This window comes from Egretta garzetta, unplaced genomic scaffold (assembly GCF_000687185.1).
Source record: "Egretta garzetta isolate BGI_Z169 unplaced genomic scaffold, ASM68718v1 scaffold130, whole genome shotgun sequence".
Lineage (NCBI taxonomy): Eukaryota > Metazoa > Chordata > Aves > Pelecaniformes > Ardeidae > Egretta > Egretta garzetta.
In genome coordinates this window covers 674170-693380 of record NW_009258284.1, presented here as the reverse complement: position 1 = coordinate 693380, position 19211 = coordinate 674170, and the positions used below count along the sequence as shown (strand labels likewise).

General features: G+C 38.8%; 1 protein-coding gene across 7 annotated transcripts in view; it reads left to right on the top strand.

The window, feature by feature from the left end:
• The first annotated feature begins 281 nt into the window (after positions 1-281).
• DISP1 (dispatched RND transporter family member 1) overlaps positions 282-19211 on the top strand; it is a 92768-nt gene continuing 73838 nt past the window's right edge. For 2 of the 7 annotated variants that reach the window (XM_035892185.1, XM_035892179.1), the window contains exons 1-5: positions 282-575; positions 1485-1557; positions 2364-2561; positions 2871-2976; positions 3366-3560. Coding sequence is in view for 1 of the 7 variants with exons in the window: in XM_035892173.1 (XP_035748066.1) it covers positions 3631-3758 (128 nt within the window). In the remaining 6 variants the exon portion in view is untranslated. The other 5 variants (XM_035892193.1, XM_009637116.2, XM_035892173.1 and 2 more) reach the window with 5 other exon arrangements.

Sequence of the window (19211 nt, the reverse complement as noted above, 5' to 3'; positions counted from 1 at the left end):
AGCGGGCGGGCAGAGCTCCCGTTGGGGCGGAGGTGTGCAGCGGTCATGGTCGCCCTCTCAGCCGCTGGGCAGCCCTTGTGTCGTCTGAGCCTTATTTTAAAACACTGTGTGAAAGCAAATTACTTTTTTTGCGTTCACTTCTGAATTTTTGTGTTTATTTTAGTGAGGTCTGGGGCCTTTTTTTTTTTTTTAAGGAAAAAAATAGTGTTCAGTCACCTAACTTTTTTTCTTTCATTATGGCCTGAAATACGATCAGCCTTTCGTGTGCTTTTGGCCTTTGTTCGGGCATACGCTGCTTATAGTTGCCTGGTGTATTTATTAGGAGCAAAGACTCGGTGAGAACGTAAGGTCTAGAAGCACTGGTTTCTAAAGGGTGCTCGTATGGCACCCTTTGTCTTGGGAAATTAAGATACAGTAACTCCAGTCTGCACAACTGGTATTCTGATAAGCTGCTTTTAAGCATTGCTTCCAGTGGTGGTGGCGGCAAACGCTGGAGATGTATTGGAGACACCATTAAGGCAGAGGTCTGTCCAGAGATATGTACCTCATGAGCCCCTTCAGTTTCTGGATCCAGTGTAAGTAACCAGCTATCATGTTGTCAGTGATGGCATCTGCAACCATTGCAACTAGTTATTGCTGTATTCTGCTTATAGAGTGGGTTAGTTCCCACGTGAAGGACAGCTCACCTGGTAGTTTCTTGCCATCTTTTTTCTAGTAGAGGAGGAGAGGATATCAGAAGTTTAATTGAAAACACTTCTGTGAGGAAGGCAATAGGACGCTCCAGCTGTTTTCTCAGCCTCTGGATAAGACTGAAAAATATGATTCTGCAGAATAGTTGATGGTTCATGTTTTATGCCAGCAAATCAGAGCCAGCGCTCTTCAGGAGTGGGATGAAGAGCTGTAATTACTCAAAGTGTGTCTGTAGTGTGTGTGTGTGTCATAAATGAACAAAACCTGTCTGATCAGAATTGCAAGTAGCTTGTTATAGACTATCTGGCTTAGACCAGCCTGTAAAATAGTAACAACACTTAGGATAAGGCATCCAAATTGTCAGTGGGCTTATAAATGGGCTCAGCTTTGAAAGTGTTGACTGGTGGAATTGTAGGGGAATAAAGGTGCAAGAAAGCAGCCGGGACAGGTAGGGACTGGGAGGAAGATGGGATTTCTTGACTGGGCAAAGAGATAAGAGCCTTGAAGCAAACAGCCCACAGTGATGGAGGTGGAAGAGATTGTCCAGGGACCAAGGGGGGTACTAGTCTTTGGAGTGGGGAAATGTGTGTTAGGAAAATAGAAATACTTAAAACATCAGCATTTATAGACTCTTGTGGCAAATACTTACATTTGCAATCACTAAGTTGTTGACTCTAACAAATAATAATGTTTATAAACATTCACAGTATGTTACAAGGTTTATAAACAAGTTGTATTTGTTTTATATAGATTTACCTTTTACTCTGTAAAATAAATGACTTGTGTTTCTTTAGTTTTTCAGTAGCGCCCAGAAACTGCAGCTAGAATTGGGATGCTGCTGTGCTGATTGCTGAATGTACAAGTGAGGTACAAATTAAAAAGGCAAACAAACACCCAGGGGCTTTTTTTTTTTCTTAAGTAATTGTCTTTAAATGTTAAGCTTGAAGTAACAAAACACAACAGCCTTTGACACTAGTGTTCTGTTCAGGAATAGCATGGTTGAACTACACCATGTAGCATAAAATATTTTGGAAGTCATTAAATAGAAAGGCAAATCAAATTCTGCAGAAGGATTTATTTCTTCCTTTACAGCAAAGTGAGTAATATCCTGTAGTAACATAATAGCGTAGTTTGAGGACACAGTTATTTTGAGATTAGAAGCTTAAATGCGTGCATCAGTTAAAAGCAGATGGATGTTGAATTTGGGACCTGATGCTATAGTGGTGCAAAATACGGAAGACTGCATTAGGATTTGAGACTTTGTAGTATAACTCAGGAGAGGGTATTTTTTTTCCCCCATTTTGGGGATGTAGGGAATAAACCTCAAGGATTGGGTTTTCCATTTTTTTAACCTGCTTTTGAACTGATTGTAGCAGAATTAAAGTTGTTTGTGGGTTGTATAATGCGTTAAGGCCTTAGTGGTGACTGTTTGCCTTCATGGAACGTAGGAGAGAGTGGTGTCAGTGGCTGGGCTTTCCTGTGTATAGAGCAGTACCCTTGCTTCAATTTGATTACCCTCTCTTGCTTAGTAATGCACAAGAGGCATGACTTCAGGATGAAGCTTGTTCTCTGTTTTTTAGCAGACAGGCTTAGAACGTTGCTGAGAAAGCAGGGGTTTTCCCTTCAGATGATTTTTTCCGTACTCCTTCTTTCCAAATCTGCTACCATTGCAGATTCCCGCCTGTTGAAGAATGCCATGTGAAGCTATTTTTGACTGATCAGGGAATTACTGTAGCAGGAACAAAAGATGTTGATGCGGGAGAGAGGTCCCAAGGGGCCTTGAGAAGAAAGAGATGGAATTTGGATTAGTAGCCTCCAAAAAAAAATCTTGCCATAGAAGAGGTGAAAAATAAGACTATAAAAGAACAAAGGTAAAAAGAACATGTGAAAACACTTAGTTCTCATAATGTTACCCTTTCCCATGAGGAGGCTTTTTGAGTGGCTTTCATAGTAATGTTTCTCATATGTTGACCGTAGATTTGAGCAGTAAGCTTTACTTTCCCTCTAAGCCTTTAACAGAGATGATTGATTTATTAGCTTTGATAGGAGTATAGAGTTACTTTCGAACTTTGAAATACATAATAAGCACCTTAGATAATTAGGAAGCTTACAACTATCCCTCTTTAAAGTGATCAATGGCATTAATTTGGTTTGGTAACCATGGCTATTTTCTTCTTCAGGGACCATATGGTATTTCTGAGTTTGGTGTGACTTCCTGTGAGCAGTTTTTACAAAGTCAGCTGGGCTTTGGTGTGAAGTGCAGCAAAAATTAAACACCATGGAAAGGTGTGAAAACATTTCTATATTAAAAAGAAAAAAAAGGAGGTTGCTTGTCTGCCCTAAGAAAGCAGGTTGCTTTCACTTTGGTGTAAGAGTGGATTGTAGCCTCTAAATCATACATTCAGTGAGACTGTAATGCTAAAATAGTCAAAACTTGTAACGACTGCTTGTTTGAAGTTTTTAATACAAATAACTATTAAGAGATCAATGTTTTCTTGTAAACAAAATACTTTCTAGCTTTACTGTAAAAATGAGAGCCCTGTTATAGTAACTTACCCTTTTTAAGGGGATCTCTTACTGAGATGTGATACACTAATGCTATTGTTGCATGTGTCTTGATGTTAATAGAACCACCACATGAAATTTCCATCTAAATTCTGATTATTTTTTTTTAGGCTTGCAGTAGTCAAAGTGTGAATTTTCTGTCACATAGTTTTTGGAACATGAAATCCAACAAGTCAAGAGCTTCTGAGAAATGTGCTGGGCATCAAGAACCACAGTCCAGCTGAGTTGGTGAAAGCTAGAATAGCAGAGAGGATTCCTTGGTTGGGAAGCCTTGAGCTGTGTGAAGCAATTTTAAAAGGTGAAAGGTGTGTTGTGTTTTGGTTTTTTTAAGCTGACCTTCATTCTTTGCTTATTATTAGCAGTTTAAATTGCTCCATGGGAGATTCTCCAGCATGCAATATTAACAGAAATAAATCTGGCTGGAAGAGTTGTGGGGAAGGAGAACCGGTGTCAGATGGTGAACTGGGAAGGAAAACATCTAGAAATGGAAGCAATCAGGCCAGGTAAGGGTGGCAAAGAAAAGCAAGGGAAGAGGTGTTGAGAAATGGAGTGGGGTGAAGCCAGGGCCCTGGGAGACTACAGGTTGCTAGTGGTGATGTAGAGTAGCATAGACATTGCAAGAATAAAGTTTTCTAGGGAGGGAAGGTGGTATTGAGAAGAGACAGGGGGAGGAGTTGGTTGGTATATAAGCAGGAAAGTGCCACTTGAAATTAAGTAGAAATACATCTGAAAGGAGTGACAGGCACCCGAAGAACCACTAGTGACTATAAGGTGCGTGGTCTCGGAGTGTGTGGATGGAGATGAGAATAGGGGCATGCCGAGCCCCTCCCTGCAAGAGGAAACCCAAGTGCTGAGGTGGGGAACCGAGGGACTTGTGGTATGGAGACAGCTTAAGGCATGTGGCCCAAAATGAGAGGAGCTCTACAGATATCCTCAAGAGGGACGTTGTGGAGTGCCACACTGGGTGTCCTCAGTGGTGCAGAGCCCAGAGTGGTGGTCACAGCATGCTCAGCTTATGGCAGCTGTGAATGAAACAGGCTTTCTGTCCTCTCTGTTCTTATGCCTCCCCCCATCTTTATCCTCTATGATAGAGTTGAAAAACTTGTGTTCTGGTGGGTTGGTATAGTCAACCTATGGCTGGAAATAATGTTAGCTTTCTGCATTCAAGTCTCTGAAAAAAGGTCTTGCTGTGTATCTTAATCTATAGCATTATTGGTTTTGTAGTAACAGACAAACACAGCATGATAAAACCATTCTTGTGCTGTCTGTAGTACAACATGTCTCTTGTGCTGCATAGCACAAATGAATAAAAATGACTAAATTAAGCCATGACTATTATCAGATGGATATTGTGTTTCAGTCTTTTATAGTCTCTCCTTGTTAATGAACTTGACATGCAGATAAAATGGGAATGAGATAGCTCTGGGTTTTTTGGGAGGAAATGTTTCCCTTGTCAGCTGAAAACACTTAGGTTCCCCGGGTGAAGCATGCATGCTCAGCAATAGTGCTTTCTTGTGCAGAACCATAGCATTTAGAAATTAAACTATTGTTGTTCCTGGATTGTCAAGAATGTCATCCCCCTGTAGAGCTTTAATTCTTTATCTTCTGTCTTTATGTAACCAAGGTTGGTCAAGGGTTGTAAACAGCCTTGTTTTAGACTTCTTGGTATTTCTCTATGCTATTGCCATCCTTGCATGTGATAATGCATGCCTGTTGGAGCTGTACTGAGGAGTAAATCTCAAAGGCAGCAAGTTTTACTACCACAGCTAGTACTGTGCTTGTGCCTTGCTTTTCAGAAGTATTGCGTTTGCTCTTTTCCTGAGTGTTTGAAGGGAGTATTGATGAGCATTGTTTCAGGTTTGAATGTTTAAGTACAGCAGCATCATCTTCCTGTGACTTTTACCTGTCTGATCAATGTGTATGCTTTAAAAATATTTCAGATGTAAAATGACTAACTTAGGAAACTGGTTCTTTCAATGTGCATCTCTTTAAGGCTTCTTTACCAATGCCGTATTTAATTGTATGTGTAACATGAGAATTTTTCTATGTTTTAGCTTAGGGGAGATGCATTTACTGCTAATACATGTTCAAGCTGCCTTTTGTGAAGTGCTTGTCTGTGATTAAATATTTATATACAGAATGGAGCATCAGTAGTGAGATTTGAGAAGACACATTTTGTAAACACAAAATCCATTCTACCTGGAATGTGATTGGAATGATACAGCTCAGATTACACTTGTGCTTTGGGGTAGTGCTAGAATTAAAGCTGGGTTTTTCAGGGTTTGGTTTTTTTGCGAGGCCTCATCTGTGGTCTTTTTAAGTTTTGCGCTTTCTTATTAATTGCAGGGCATGGTGGGTACTTGATACCTATAGACTTGGACTGAAGATGCTTCTAGACTTGATGTGAATTTCAAAGTTACTCTTGGGAATTTTCTCCTCTTTCTGTTAGGTCAAAGTAGTTGCTATGCTCAGCAATATAGATGATAGGATCCATTTCTAAAGGTAAAAATACTTAATATTGAAACACCCTTTTTGGGCAGCAGTTCTTGAAGTTGCATAAAAACTGGGAGGTGTGGAGATATCTTTGGGTGGGAGGAAGGAAGAGGGGGATTTTGAGAACTAAGTAATTAAAGATTGCTGCAGTTAACAATGTTTTGGGCTTAGAAAATTAGAGTACTATGCCACATAGTTTGAACATGTAAGTGAGTTAAAATATTTTCTTTAATACATATACTGTTCAAAATGATTACATAAAGCTGAAGGGAATTTTTGCTTCTTGGAATAAACTTTACCCTAGTCTTAAACATATGTTCTCACTTACTGTTGATAGTGTCTTTAATAGCATAAAAAATTACAGCAGGTATTGCAAGAATTCAGTAACTTAATCTTAACCCTTTGAAGTTAAATCATGTGAAATGTATGGCATGCTGATACCTTTATAAAAACATAATAGAATTAAAAACATGATAGAATTAAAACCAAAATCATTATTAAAACTAAAAATGAGATCATTAATATAGTTCAGAACTCCCTTCTGTGACAATAAAGTCTAAGTTCCTGGGTAGTCCTAGAAATTTTGTGGGCCTGAATTAGTTGTCCTGTATCATCTTTGATGGGGAAACTATGAAATGAAAAAGCAAGACTTGTATAAAGGTTTTTGGAGTACAGTATTTGCAAATGTTTCATTGTGTAATAACGTTTATTATTAAGACAGCTGAAGAAAGTAGCATTATGGTTGACTGTGAACTGTTAACTGGCTTTTTTTGTGTGTAACTGCTTAACTGTTGTATCAGTAAAGTGTGTTTTTTTTCTGCTTAATCTGCTGTCAAGCAAAGCCAGTTTATGATCCACTGCAAACTCAGTACTTTGGCAACTTGTTCTCTGTTAAAAATGGTAGAGATGGCATGAGTGGGAAAACAATTACTTGCTTTGTAAGTAGTGCTGTTGAGTTATGAGTAAGTATATTGATTTGCCTGGCCAACACAAACTCCAGATGTATTTTTTTTTAATGGCCTTTCCACGAGAGGGTCACATGGCTGTTTGTTATTGCCTTGGATATGGTTGAGTTCTGCAAACCAAACTGCTTTCTGGGAAAATTGAGAGCTTTTTAAATGATTTTTTTGCAAATAGATTTTGATCACTGATGTATGGTGGTAGATGGATTGGGGGGGGCTTGTCCCTCTCTTCATAGCTTTTCAAGATCTGTTAACTTTGCAAAGCTCTTTAACTTCTCTTTGTCATGGCTTTACTGATAACATGTACAATAAAGAAGTTATTGATTTTCAGAAATATATGAATTTCTAATCTTTTTTGCTATCTAGGCAGGACAAACTAGCATCTGTTTGCTTGTGCCAAACATGTTTTTGTTTTTTCTTAAATTGGCATCTTTTCCTCTAACCTTCAAAGGCGACTTGAATATACTGTTCGGAGTTCCTTGCTGCATTTAGAACTTAGGCTGCTAAATCTGTAAAAGCCACAAACTGAAGCTGTAATAATGGGATTATGGGACACTGAGGCTTCTTCCTACTTTTGAGGCCCAACAGTAATTAGCAAAGCTCCCTCTGGCCTACCTTACCTTTCAGTATTGCCCTTTCCATTTCAGGGAAGGGTCTGGTGGTCACTGCCTTGTCGTCAGAGGTTCCAAGTTAAAATTTAGTAAGTTGGTAGTAGTGGGTCTGAATGATATCCCAAAATGATTATACTGCTTTGCTCTTCAAGGCTTCGTGCCAGTTCTTTTGTCAGCCCTGTTAAGAGGATGTTCCGTGGTATCTTGCTTGCCTTTACTGGCAATGTATTCATATTTCTGTTAGGAATTTTCTCCATTGTATTACAGCTCTAAGCAGAATGACTGGGGCAAAGTAGAAAACAGAAATACAGTAAGTGAAAAGATTGAACAAAGTAAGTATTTGGTAGCTCTTAATAAGATGAAGTTACATCTTATGTGTAAGCTGCTTCTGGGTAGTCTTCCATTATTTACTACTTAATGTAATAAAACATGGGCATAAACAAGCACTTGTTGTTATTGCATGGAGAAGGGCAGGTGAGGGTAGTAGAACTGATGTAGCAATTTTATTCCACTGCTTAAATTTTTCTTTCTCACAGTCACCTTCTTTCAGTGAGCTTAGACTTCTGTAGCCTAGCTGCCTGAGAGTCTATAAATAACACCACCAAGTAGTTTTAGTTATGGATGTGGCTGCTGTGTGCAGCAGCTTGTGCTCTTATCGTGGGTAATGTTCTAGGTTGGGATGACAGCACTTGCTGGGAAATGTGAATCAGAACCTCCTGCCACCGCATGCAAGCCCAGTAACGTGGTCTTGCTTTCTCCTTATGTGTTCATGACATAAGACTGTACAGTGTCCTAAGCGGGCAGAAAACTGCTGGCTTAGGTGAGCTTTCTGGTTACGAAGGTGAATGAGTTCAGCACGTGGTCAGATGTACAGCAGCATGATTGGTACAGCTCAACCAGAACTAGAGGCAAAGACCTCATTTAGCACTAATGAGGCATTTGGTTATCAGTTAGATTGTTTCCATCTGTAACGTAAGACTTTGTTTTCACAGTTTACCAAACTGGCCTATTGATAACTTGAATGTGAGGTGCTGCTGGGTGTGTACTAAATTAGGGTGTAGACAACTAAGAGCTGAGTGGTAAAAATATTCTAAGAAATCAATGGGTTGCAGCCTTTTTTGGAAAGATTTGGATGAACCTTTCGTCAGAAAAATATTTAAAGTTTGTTTTCATACTTTAATGAAAGTATGGATTTCTTTCTATAAATTTGATTAAGAGCAGGTATTGGCTGAGAGTTCTGACACTGAGACAAAGTTATGTTAAACAATTTTAGAATAAAGATTAAAAGGTAGATATGGTTAAATAATGGAAATGTATGATACAAAGGCATTATACTGTACAACATGTGTAAGTTACCTGTTTACATTAGTGTGTTCCTGTCTAGTGAGTGGTTTTTCTTTTTTTAACAGGGCCAGCTCTTTCTCTGTCAGGCATGTTTGATACTAAGGGCATCCTCTTATGTTTACTGCAATTAAGATGGTATACTTCTAGAATAGTTTATATGGTGATAAGAAGAGTAAGGGGTTGGCCTGCTACTGAGTAAAGAAATGTAACGTGATGCTGAGAAAACTGTATGTTTAGTGCACTTGGTGCTTCAGATTTATCTTTATTGTAGGATAAGCTGCAATTATACCTGACCCCAGAAACAGAAGTGTAGGAACTTTCCTTCAATAAAGAACATAATAAAGAACACTTACAAAAGTGCTAATTTGAAAAGCAGGTGAAATTCAAACAAGGTTATTTTGCTTCACCTGGTTCCTGGTCTCAGAACTGTTGTCAGCTTCCATGTTGGCAGATAAAGCTCTTTAAAGAGGGGAGAGAAGCCAAGCCAGTACCTGTATCTGAGGGGCAGGTGGAAAGGAACCACTAGAGAACTAGAGACCACTTGCAAAAACCTTGCAACAAATATCAGCTATTTGGTAAGCCCTTCAAGGAAAGGGTAGAAAGTTGTTAAATAAACATAAATGTGGATCTTCTCAAAACAAAATTCACAGGCAGCCAAATCTCCTTTCATGACATGGTATCCAGTCTTGTTTGGGAGGAACAAATATGTTCTTAGTTTAGTGAGCTATTCTAATGATTTTGTCCCTATGAAAAGCAAGGAAATGTTTCTCTAAATACCGTGAAGTTGGTGAAAAACCTTGAATAGTTTTGTGGATCACTGTCAGACCAGGGGATGTCTAGACTGAATGGTCTCTGCAGGGTTCTGTCACTAATTTTGACTTAAGTGAAACATTAAGCCTATGCAATATTAGCAGCAGATGGTACCAAGCTAGGAATTGCTGCAAGTGTGTTGGAAAATGTGGTTAGGGCTCAGAATGATTTGGAGAAAGTGGAAAAGCCGTCTGGGGAAGAATATGCTTTTTGGATAAGACCAAAGATCCTCCATTTATTGATCATCTCTGTACAAATAGACAATGGGGGAGTAAATGTGTTTTGTGCAAAGGATCTGGGGATGTTGTAGGTAACAAACTGGATGTGATTCTGTTAATGCAGATGGTGCAAACATGTTGGATGTACTGTCACACAAAACCAGGATAACTTTCCGTAAATTGTGTGACAGTCCTTCTTTCTAGGCTTAGGCGTTTCACCTCAGGAAAAGCTAGAGTACTTTGAGAGAGTACAGAGGAAAGTAGAGAGAACAAAGTCTTGAAAATGTAATTATTTTACTCACCGAGATTTAGACCTCTTTCTACAGGGAGAAGGAAGAAATGCCTTCAGGTGAGATATAAACAAGAAGAGAGGAGAGAGCATTTTTCACTCTAGCCACTCTGCCGGTGGTTCTGTCATCAGTGTGCTTAAACTGCAACAAAGAGGGTGTAAATGGACACTAGAAAAAAATTGTGAACCACTGGAACAGATTGCTTGAGAAGACTGGTATTTCCATTTTTAGAGTGCATTGTAAGGCACAGATTAGCTATGTCTAGACCATGCTTTTCTCCTCCAGTCCTGAGAGGGTGTATTGGCTCATTTATTGAGCTCCTTTCCAACCATTATTTTATAGTATTAGAAGATCCTAGAAGAGTTTCTAGAAAGCCAGGGCATACAAATTAAAAAGGTATCAGTGTGGTTAATAGCGTTGGGCCCCTGCTAATCACTTTCTCATTTTGTGCTAATGGGTCTTGCTATCAAAATCGCACATCTGTACTCCCTCATTTCCACTCACTGCTCTTCAAAGAAAAGTAATACTGCATTGGGGGAAAGGGGGGGAAATACTTTTATAAATCTTCTGGCTCACTTCCATTTCATGACTGTAAATATCTTCCGGTTGATACACTAAGTATATGCTGGTGGCTCTGAACTTCCAGAATCATCTTTCTTCCCCAGCTTTGTTTAAAATTGCTTTGAGGACAAGGGAGAAATTAGACTCTTCAACCCCCATGGTAAGTTTGGTATCGGATTCTGAGATTTCAAACTGCTTTGCTCATTACTCTGAGTTAGAGTTAAGATATAAAATAAAATATTCCCTCATTAGCAGATACCAGCCTTTATCTTGCATGCCCTTTTTCCTAAAACTAGCAATTAAGATGCATGAATAAGAGGCAGTGTAGTCTGGTAGCAGGAACTTGAGCCTGTGAGACCGAACTGTCAGCATCTTCATCTTAGATATGGTGTTGAATTATGATTTGCTGAAGGGCATGTTTAATTCCTGGCCCTGTTTTCCACATGCAGAACGTAGCACTGTAAGGATTAATTTTTGTCTGTAGCTACAGAGATGAAAACTCTGACATGTATCTCTTTCTGCATTAAAAGTTAGTATGTAAGCCCAAGGTTTTCACTCATGGATTTTTAGGTTGTGTTTGACTACTTCTGGTACAGTATCTTCAGGTTAAAGAACAACTATTTAAAATTCTGGTAGGTTAAAAATACCTATCACAGTAGAATTTACTGTGATATTTTCCCTAGTCTTCGTATATGGAAAATGCAGTCTCTTGTTTTCTTCCTTTGCTTTTTTTTTTCTTCCTTGCTACTGTTGAAGATGGCTCCTTTCTCAGACTTCAGACATATGGTATGGTTGTTTGGCTCCATTCATGATTTATAAGGGTACAGAAAGCTCGCAGAGTTTAAATTTTACTGGAATCCCAGTTCTGTTTACTACCTAACTTTTCTAAGTAAGGAGACTGCGTCAGTATAAACTGATTTGGCTTCTAGCATTGTTACAGTAATAGAACTATCCTATGGATTTATTTTTTTAATTTAAGTTCCTTAGGAGGCTGGGGCCATGCTATAGTATGACTTCATTCTGGTTTGACAGACCAGCAGTGTTGAAGAGTGAAAGGGCGTGTGGGGTCTTCAGGGTAATGAAATACCTTTTTTTTTTTTTTTAAACTGGTAGCATCAAACTGAAATCCCTGTGGGCTTCTTTCTGCAGGTGTGGGTTTTAAGCTGGGCCTCCACTGACGTTTACATTTAAATTTATTATTACAGTGTCACCCTACAGGGTTTATAGTTCCTTCAGTGAATTCTTTGTGAAAGAACTGGCATCACTTTTTAAAAGGTTATGTTGAATTCTGGTTTCCACAGCACAAGTTGCCATGGATATGTCAGGTTCTTAATGTTTGTTTACAGAGGAATGAGGTAGAGAAGGTTCATGCTAGCTGTTTTCAAACGAATGTTCTGCATCCAAATTATGCTGTTCTCATTGGGAGTTAACTGGTCCGTGTATGTAAATTCTACTGTTGCTTTGAAAATGGAATAAGTTCACTTTGGAATGAGTTAATGCAGAGATGTTCATGTATATATCTTTACTTTGCACTAGCTTGTTGTTCAGTTTGCTTTTTTCCCCTCTGCAGTAAAACAAGCCTGCTGATTTTCTGTGCCCTGCAGGATTTTGGAGTCCTGTCGATCGGCATTTAACTAGGTAGACAATGTGTATGCATTATTGTGGTGCCCAGGAGCTGAGGAATGCAGCATCGCCACTGCAAAACCTGCTGTATCTTGTATCTTCATGAAGCAAGGAAAGATCCTAGACCTCCTGGGATCTGAGAACAGAGGATTGTGAATTTTGCCTGGCTAAGAGCTGGCATAACAAGGGAATTAAACCATAAAACTCCTGCATGCATCAATCAAATGTCCAGAGAGTCTACTTACGTAGTACACTTGAAGTATGTTCCTGGTCAGTTCTCTGCCTTCTAAACTATCTGCTTTGCTCCTTCCTTGACTACTCAGCTACTTTTCTCCTCTTCCAAAATAAGGATTACAAAGATGAATGTGTTTATGTAACCCCTCAAATCCTGATGCAGAAATACAGACTCCTGACTTTTAAGCCAGTGCAAACTATCTGCACAGCACACCAGACTCTGCTAAGTAACCACTAGAAAAAGTACACAGTTAAACCAGAAGTCAAACATTAACTTGCTGCTTTCCCAGGTCACACTGGAAGAAGCATGGGCAGACATGTTTGAAAGCTGAAGAAAATGAACCCTGTCTCTGTTATAGTGAAGATACAAGTAGACTAAATACTGCTCACATCTCAGAATTCTAAGTGTGCAGTCCTTAAGGACAAGGTGAACAACTGCTGCAGGACATGTAATTAGTTTTTTGGTAGGAGAACCCAAAAGTCAAGAGGCAATGAATGTAGTGGAGAAGAGTGAAAAGGTGAATGTACTCATGTGGAAAGTGAAAGATGAGTAAGGAGCAAAACACCTGTTAAAGAAGCAGCTCTGTAAAAGATAGATGACCACTTTTTAATGGGGCAAAAGACAATTATCAGTAGGCTTTTTGGTAAAATTGAGCCTTGTGTACATGTTAAGATAAACTTAATTCTGGAATTCCACAGCCACAATAGCTCTGTCCCCTTCCCCTTCATAATCAAAGGTGTGTTTCTTGAGTGGGGGAGAGGCCTAGGCATGATCTTCTATCTGAAGATCTTCTGCCTGTGCAGCACAGTGCTATGTATCAATCACTTCCCGTACTAGCTCTACTGTCAACCTGGTTTTAAAGCTCTCACATGTAAAGCTTTTATATAAGGTATTTTGACAGAAGTGTGATAGTCTTATACCTTGTGTGTTCCACAAACCTGAAATGTCTTGTGTATTTTTAAAATGTGTAAACAAAACACCCTTGGTGTGCTAATTTTAGTGCAGTACATCTGAGCTGAGTTTCCAAAAGGAGGTGACAAGATGTTCTATGGGTTTGGTATCCATAGCAATAGCCAGAGAGGTGTCTTTGTGAAGTGATAGGTACAGAGATGTGTTATACACTATGCCTGTTAAAAGCAATGAAAGAGCTCTTCTATTATAGATGTATTGCAAAATACCTCAAATGATTTCATTCAAGATGAATACCACTTAGCAGCCGCCAGCATTAAACATCTTTTTTCCAAAACACGTAGTCTCTACTCTCTGCACCTGTTTGGGAGATAGAGTTTAGTTGCATCCTTCCTCATAGCCAAACATCCAGCCATGAGTGTGTGTCAGGGAGGGAACCTTTATCTCACAGAACAGCAAGGCAAACTGTAGTCTACTTTTCTTCGAAGCAAGTTCAACTTCTTTGGGAAGAAAGTTGGCATGGATTTGAAGAGGCTGGTATCATGTGCCTAGGATTAAATGAAGCTGTGAGAATAGTCACTGTAATCGCTAAAAACCAGATTTACAGCTTTGGGTTTTGAGGGCTGATCTGGTGTGGCTCCCCTTGCTGGCTCTCTTACTAGGGATGAATACCTTTTGCAGTCTATGCTTATTTCGTTATATTAGGTGTTGTCTTAACAATACCAAACTGTGTCTCTGCTGGTAGTCACCAGTGACCAAATGCTCTTGGATTAGTCTGCTTTTCTGGCAGTTCAAGCCTACTTTCCAAGTAGATTTCAAAGTAAAAAGCCACCTTGTATTTTTTTCTAATCATCCCATATGTCTATTTTCCATACTTGGAAATTGTGCTGTAGATAGAAAAGCCACTTGGGCTAGTGACAGGGGAAGAAAACCCAAAGCGCTATATACATCTGCTGCATTACCTCATTTTCCATCAATCCTCTTGGCCCGACCCAACAGCTAGCTTCCAAAGCTGATGCTACCAGCCATCAAGATCCTAAATATTCACGGAGCAATCTCTGCTAAATGTTTCCAGGTTAACCCTTAATGCACAGTGAGAAAACGCCTCAGTTGCAGAGTGTTGGAGGGGGGGGGAACAAACCACCTAACTCAAGGATGTTGTTCTCTTATTCCAAAAGTGCTGACTACTCCTGTGAGTGTGTCGATATGAAGGAAGCTGAGCAGCCGCCTTGTTCTTAAGCTGTACTTGCCTCTATGTTACTGTTCTGGAACAGCTCATGTGATATGAGGGGTATTTTGAACTAAACAACCAAGTAAATGAGGCATTAAAGTGAGAATACTCGATCTATGGAAAGTATTAGGTTCTCCTTCATGGGAGAAGACTTAATATTTATCTGGTTTTTTTTCCTCAGAGTGTTTACATAAGATTCCCCATCTCATGCAAGAAACTGAAGCTTGTTCTATGAACCATAAAAATCAGTCTTAATATTCTGAATTTGAGACTTAATTCTTCAGTATTGTTGTTTCTCCATAATCTGCTTTTGATGTGATCATTTTCCTATGAGAGAGGAATGAATGTGTATTACTGCTTAGCAGATTCACTTTTGAGAAGCTTGTTCCAAACCATAGGTTAGGTTTAAAACTTAAAAGTTTCCCTTGTGTGCAGATGGGATACGAGAGCTCATGATTTGCACTTCCATGCTGCTTTGTGCTAACAGTACTTGATAGCAGGAACTTCTCTCCAACTGTGTCCTTGCAGAGATTTGTTATTTTTGATCTGTGGGGGTACTGCTTGTTTGATCCACATGCTCTTTATTAATCTTTTGTGCTGAATGCCTGAGATAAATTAAGATAGGTGGGTATGCTCAGTTTAATAAATGAAGGCATTCTTGTATCTATTTGACATTTCAAAAGAGGACCTCTTTGCTGGCTAGAGCTATGTATGTGACTGTTCTGTAAGGCTGCCAGGTTTTGAGAAAATTCATGCTGAGAAATGGTATTTTTATAGTTAGTTTCTTGAAGGGTGTGGTTGAATTCATAGTGCTCGGTCTCCTCTCTTCTATAGTTTGCTTATGCGGACAAATGCTGTATCTTGATTCTCAAAGTGGTGAAGAGTGAGCGTGTAGATTTACAAAAGAAAGAGGAATAAAATAATTCTTAACATACTTCTTCATTCACATTTAAATAGCTGAACCATTTAATCATGTTCGCTGTTGCTTTTGGGGGGACTGTAGCTGAAACAGAAAGAGTTCTTTGCTGCTGGTGCTCTTGATGTGATGTCCATCAAAGTTATGACGAAGGCAGAGACCCAAGGCCTTGGATGCCTTTTATGTTGGGAATTATTTTTGTGAAACATAAGTGTAGTAGTTTAAAGTATCCCATTTCCCTGTAGTATTCCTTTCTCTTCCTTTGGGGATTAACAGAAAAACATCAGCTATTTAGTTCTAGAATTCTAGTGTCTAATTTCTGTAAAAAGAACCTCTTACAGTAAATCAATTAAGTTCAAATATTTAAGCATGTCATGTTTTTATGAAACTCTGAAATAAGCATGTTAGAAGTTACTCTTTTCAGTGTCTTGATGTGCTAGAAAGAAGGATGTCTACACAGAATTCTACATACTTTTGAAAGCATGGCAGGAATGTCAGTGTTCGTAAGTAAACTTTGCACTTTCAAATCAAGTGGCAATGTGTTTAGAATTGGTGTTATAAAGCCTACTTCCTGGGTGATCAATGATCCACAGCCTTTTAATTTCTTGCTGTATATCAGTTTTTACATATTTTGGGGAATAAAGAATTGATTATTTTTTTTTAAATGACTGAATCTCAACTTTTCCTTTGGGGTTGGAAGCTGTGCGCTTGGTATCACCTCTCAAGCAGGTTATTTGATCTGTTTTAGATGTTCCTGGATAAATAGCATGGATGTACATGTTAGGGATGAGTACTGGAGAGTGTCTGCTAGGGATGTCTTAAGCATGTACAATTGTGGAAGCGCACAGACAACTTGCTCGCTCTCCTGTCCTGGGAACAGTTGTTACACACAGACTACAGCATTCTTGCAGACAAAGAAGCTGTTAACTTTTGAGTTATAATGGTCCTGAAGAGAATGCTGTGAAATGCGAATATATGTTACTAGAGTATTGTATGTATTATAATGACTCATACTTAGCAAAAGATTCTGGCTTGCCTTAATCCTACATAGCTGTTAAACTTTTATTTCTTTTCCCTGATATTTTAGACTCTTTAGCAGCTGTCATTAATCGTGTGGTTGAACAGTTTGAGTGCTAGTTGGAGACAGGTGGTGCATGCTCTAAATATCTTGAGATACAGATGATGGTCAACAGTGTTGTCATTGAAAATGTAGATATTTGTGTCAGCCTATGTTGATTTTTGTTTTAGTAGAATTTTGATATTCTTTGCTATGGAGAAGTATGTACAAAGTGTTCTAAAACAAATTTGGGGGTAAAGGTTCATTATGGATTGCTAAGCCTGTACAAAACCAGAAGCAGAATGTCATGGCTCTTGGGTGAAAGACAGCTTTGTGTGAAGCATTTTACTTGGTATTCTGTGATTCCCACCCAGAATATCCCTATGTTCGCTGAATGTGAGGTGTATTAAATTCAAGATGCACTTGCTTAACTGTGAAATCTTTTACAAGCAGCCACTTTGGGAAGGCTTAAACTTCAGGCAAGGTCTGTTATTGTGTATCTTGTTTGGATAGTAAAAATGTCCAGTTTGTGATAGCTTATCCTGTAGTGTAGCATTAGTTTTGGGTCTTAAATCTGTTTGCAAATTGAACCTTGTAATCTTGCAGCTAACAAGTGCATAGTTTTGTGTGTAGTGTAATTGAAGACTTTAGAGAAGAAGAATCAAATTGAGGCAATTAATTGGGCCTCCTTAATTAAATCTGTGGCTGATACTCTTATAATTAAATCTTTTAAAAGTATTATCCATATCTCTGTACAATGTTGTACTGACTAATCTATTCAGTTGGGTAAATGAAGATTGATTCAGACCTTTCTTTTAAGCAAAGTCCCTAGACCATTAAACTAGCTAAAATAAATTTAGACATTTGGTTTTCATTAGTGTTGTAACTGAAACAAAAACATTTTAATGACTGATCCCAGAGTATTTTGAAGTTTGTGCAACTTTGCTGGGAAGGTATTTAAACTGTAGTATCAGTTGCAAGTTGGCCATAGGCCAGTCTTTCAAAGCTGTTTCAGAGCAAGATGTTGGGTTTCCAGAGTGTTACGAAACAGAAAAACTGAGAGGGGAGAAGCAGTAGAAGGTAGTTGTGGTAAAATTTGCACTGGTGAAATGACATTATCTGCTACAGTTTACTGCTTTCTTACAGAGCTGTTTGGGTTATTTGAGAAGAGAGAAAATTTGAGCTTTAATACTTCTATTAATAAAGAATCAACTACCCAAGGAATCAGTGTGCTTTTTCGATGGGTTTTAATTATTTTGAACTTGCACTAGATGGGATTCTGCTTTTAAGGGAAAGAACTTACAAGATCTAATTTTAAAAATACTTTTTTTGGGAAAAATATTTGAGTTGGTCTTGGGAGAGGAAGGCAATAAAATCTGATACAAAAATTAGTGTGTGGACTTCATCTTTGACAAGTGAAATATTAATCCATAGCTCTACATTAATGGGAGAAGGTGGAGACTGTTAAGTGCTGTAAGATGAAGATTGCTTATTCTGTATTGTGCTGTAGTCACAATAATGTCTCATGGAAAACTTGCGGAAGTTGTTGAAATGTTCTGGGTGATCAGGGGTCAGGAGGGGATCCAAAGACTGGATATTCAGGGCTTCATCATGTCCAAACTGGATTCTTGTCCTTGCTGCTTGTCCTGGGTACACAGAGTGCCAATAGTAGTGTCTACCAGAGTAATCCTAGGTTTTGGTGTTTGGGTTTGGTTTGTTTGTGTGTTTGTTTTTTTTTTTCTTGTTGGTGATTTGGAGTTAAGTGGCAATTAGAAAAAGAACAGGTTACTTCATTTAGGTTAGTAGAAATTGATAGAAATTTGAGCTAGGGCAAACTAGCACTTCTAGCAAAAAAATACTGCTCAGATGGAATTACTGAATTGTCTTGTCTGTCTGAACAGGTGTGGATTTTGATGGGTTCATCTGCACAGTATAACCTTAGTTACACAGTGATTTAGCTGCAATAACAAAGTGTTCCTACAGAAATCCACTTGTCACAAGCAAGCAGCAGTGAGAGTGGCTGAAAGTCTGGGTAGCTTTTGAGAGTTTCATTCTGATTTTGCGATTGATACGTCTGTACTTGATTTTATAAATTGACCTTTTAGGAATAATGTTCTTATGTAGAATGTGTATAGCCAAGCTGAACTTAAGTAAATTATGGCTGTATCTTTTGCAACTGTTATGTTGTTGGGTGTCATAGAATCATTTGGTTGGAAAAGACCTTTAAGATCATTGAGTCCAACCATACCTGTACACTAGTAAACCATGTCTCTAAGCACCTCATCTACCCATCTTTCAAGTACCTCCAGGCATGGGGACTTGACCGCTTCCCTGGGCATCCCATTCCAGTGCCTGATAACCCTTTAAGTGAAGAAATTTTTCCTAATATCTAATCTAAACCTCCCCGGCAGAACTTGAGGCCATTTCCTGTTGTCCTATCGTGTCTGTTCTATTATTTCAATTTACAGCATCTCATGTACAATATATACTCTTTTCAGTGGCTTCCTAAAGATTCTGTAAGTTTTGAACAGAAATACAATATTTAACAGCATAAATTTTGCCCAAAGTAGCAAAGTGGTCCTCTGTCTTCTTAGGAGACTGTGTTCTGTGCATGTCATGGAAACTTTATTTGAATGCCTGAATAAAGGTTTTTGCAAATGTGAAATAATGCAAAGTTGCTGGTCTTCTGGGAAGAG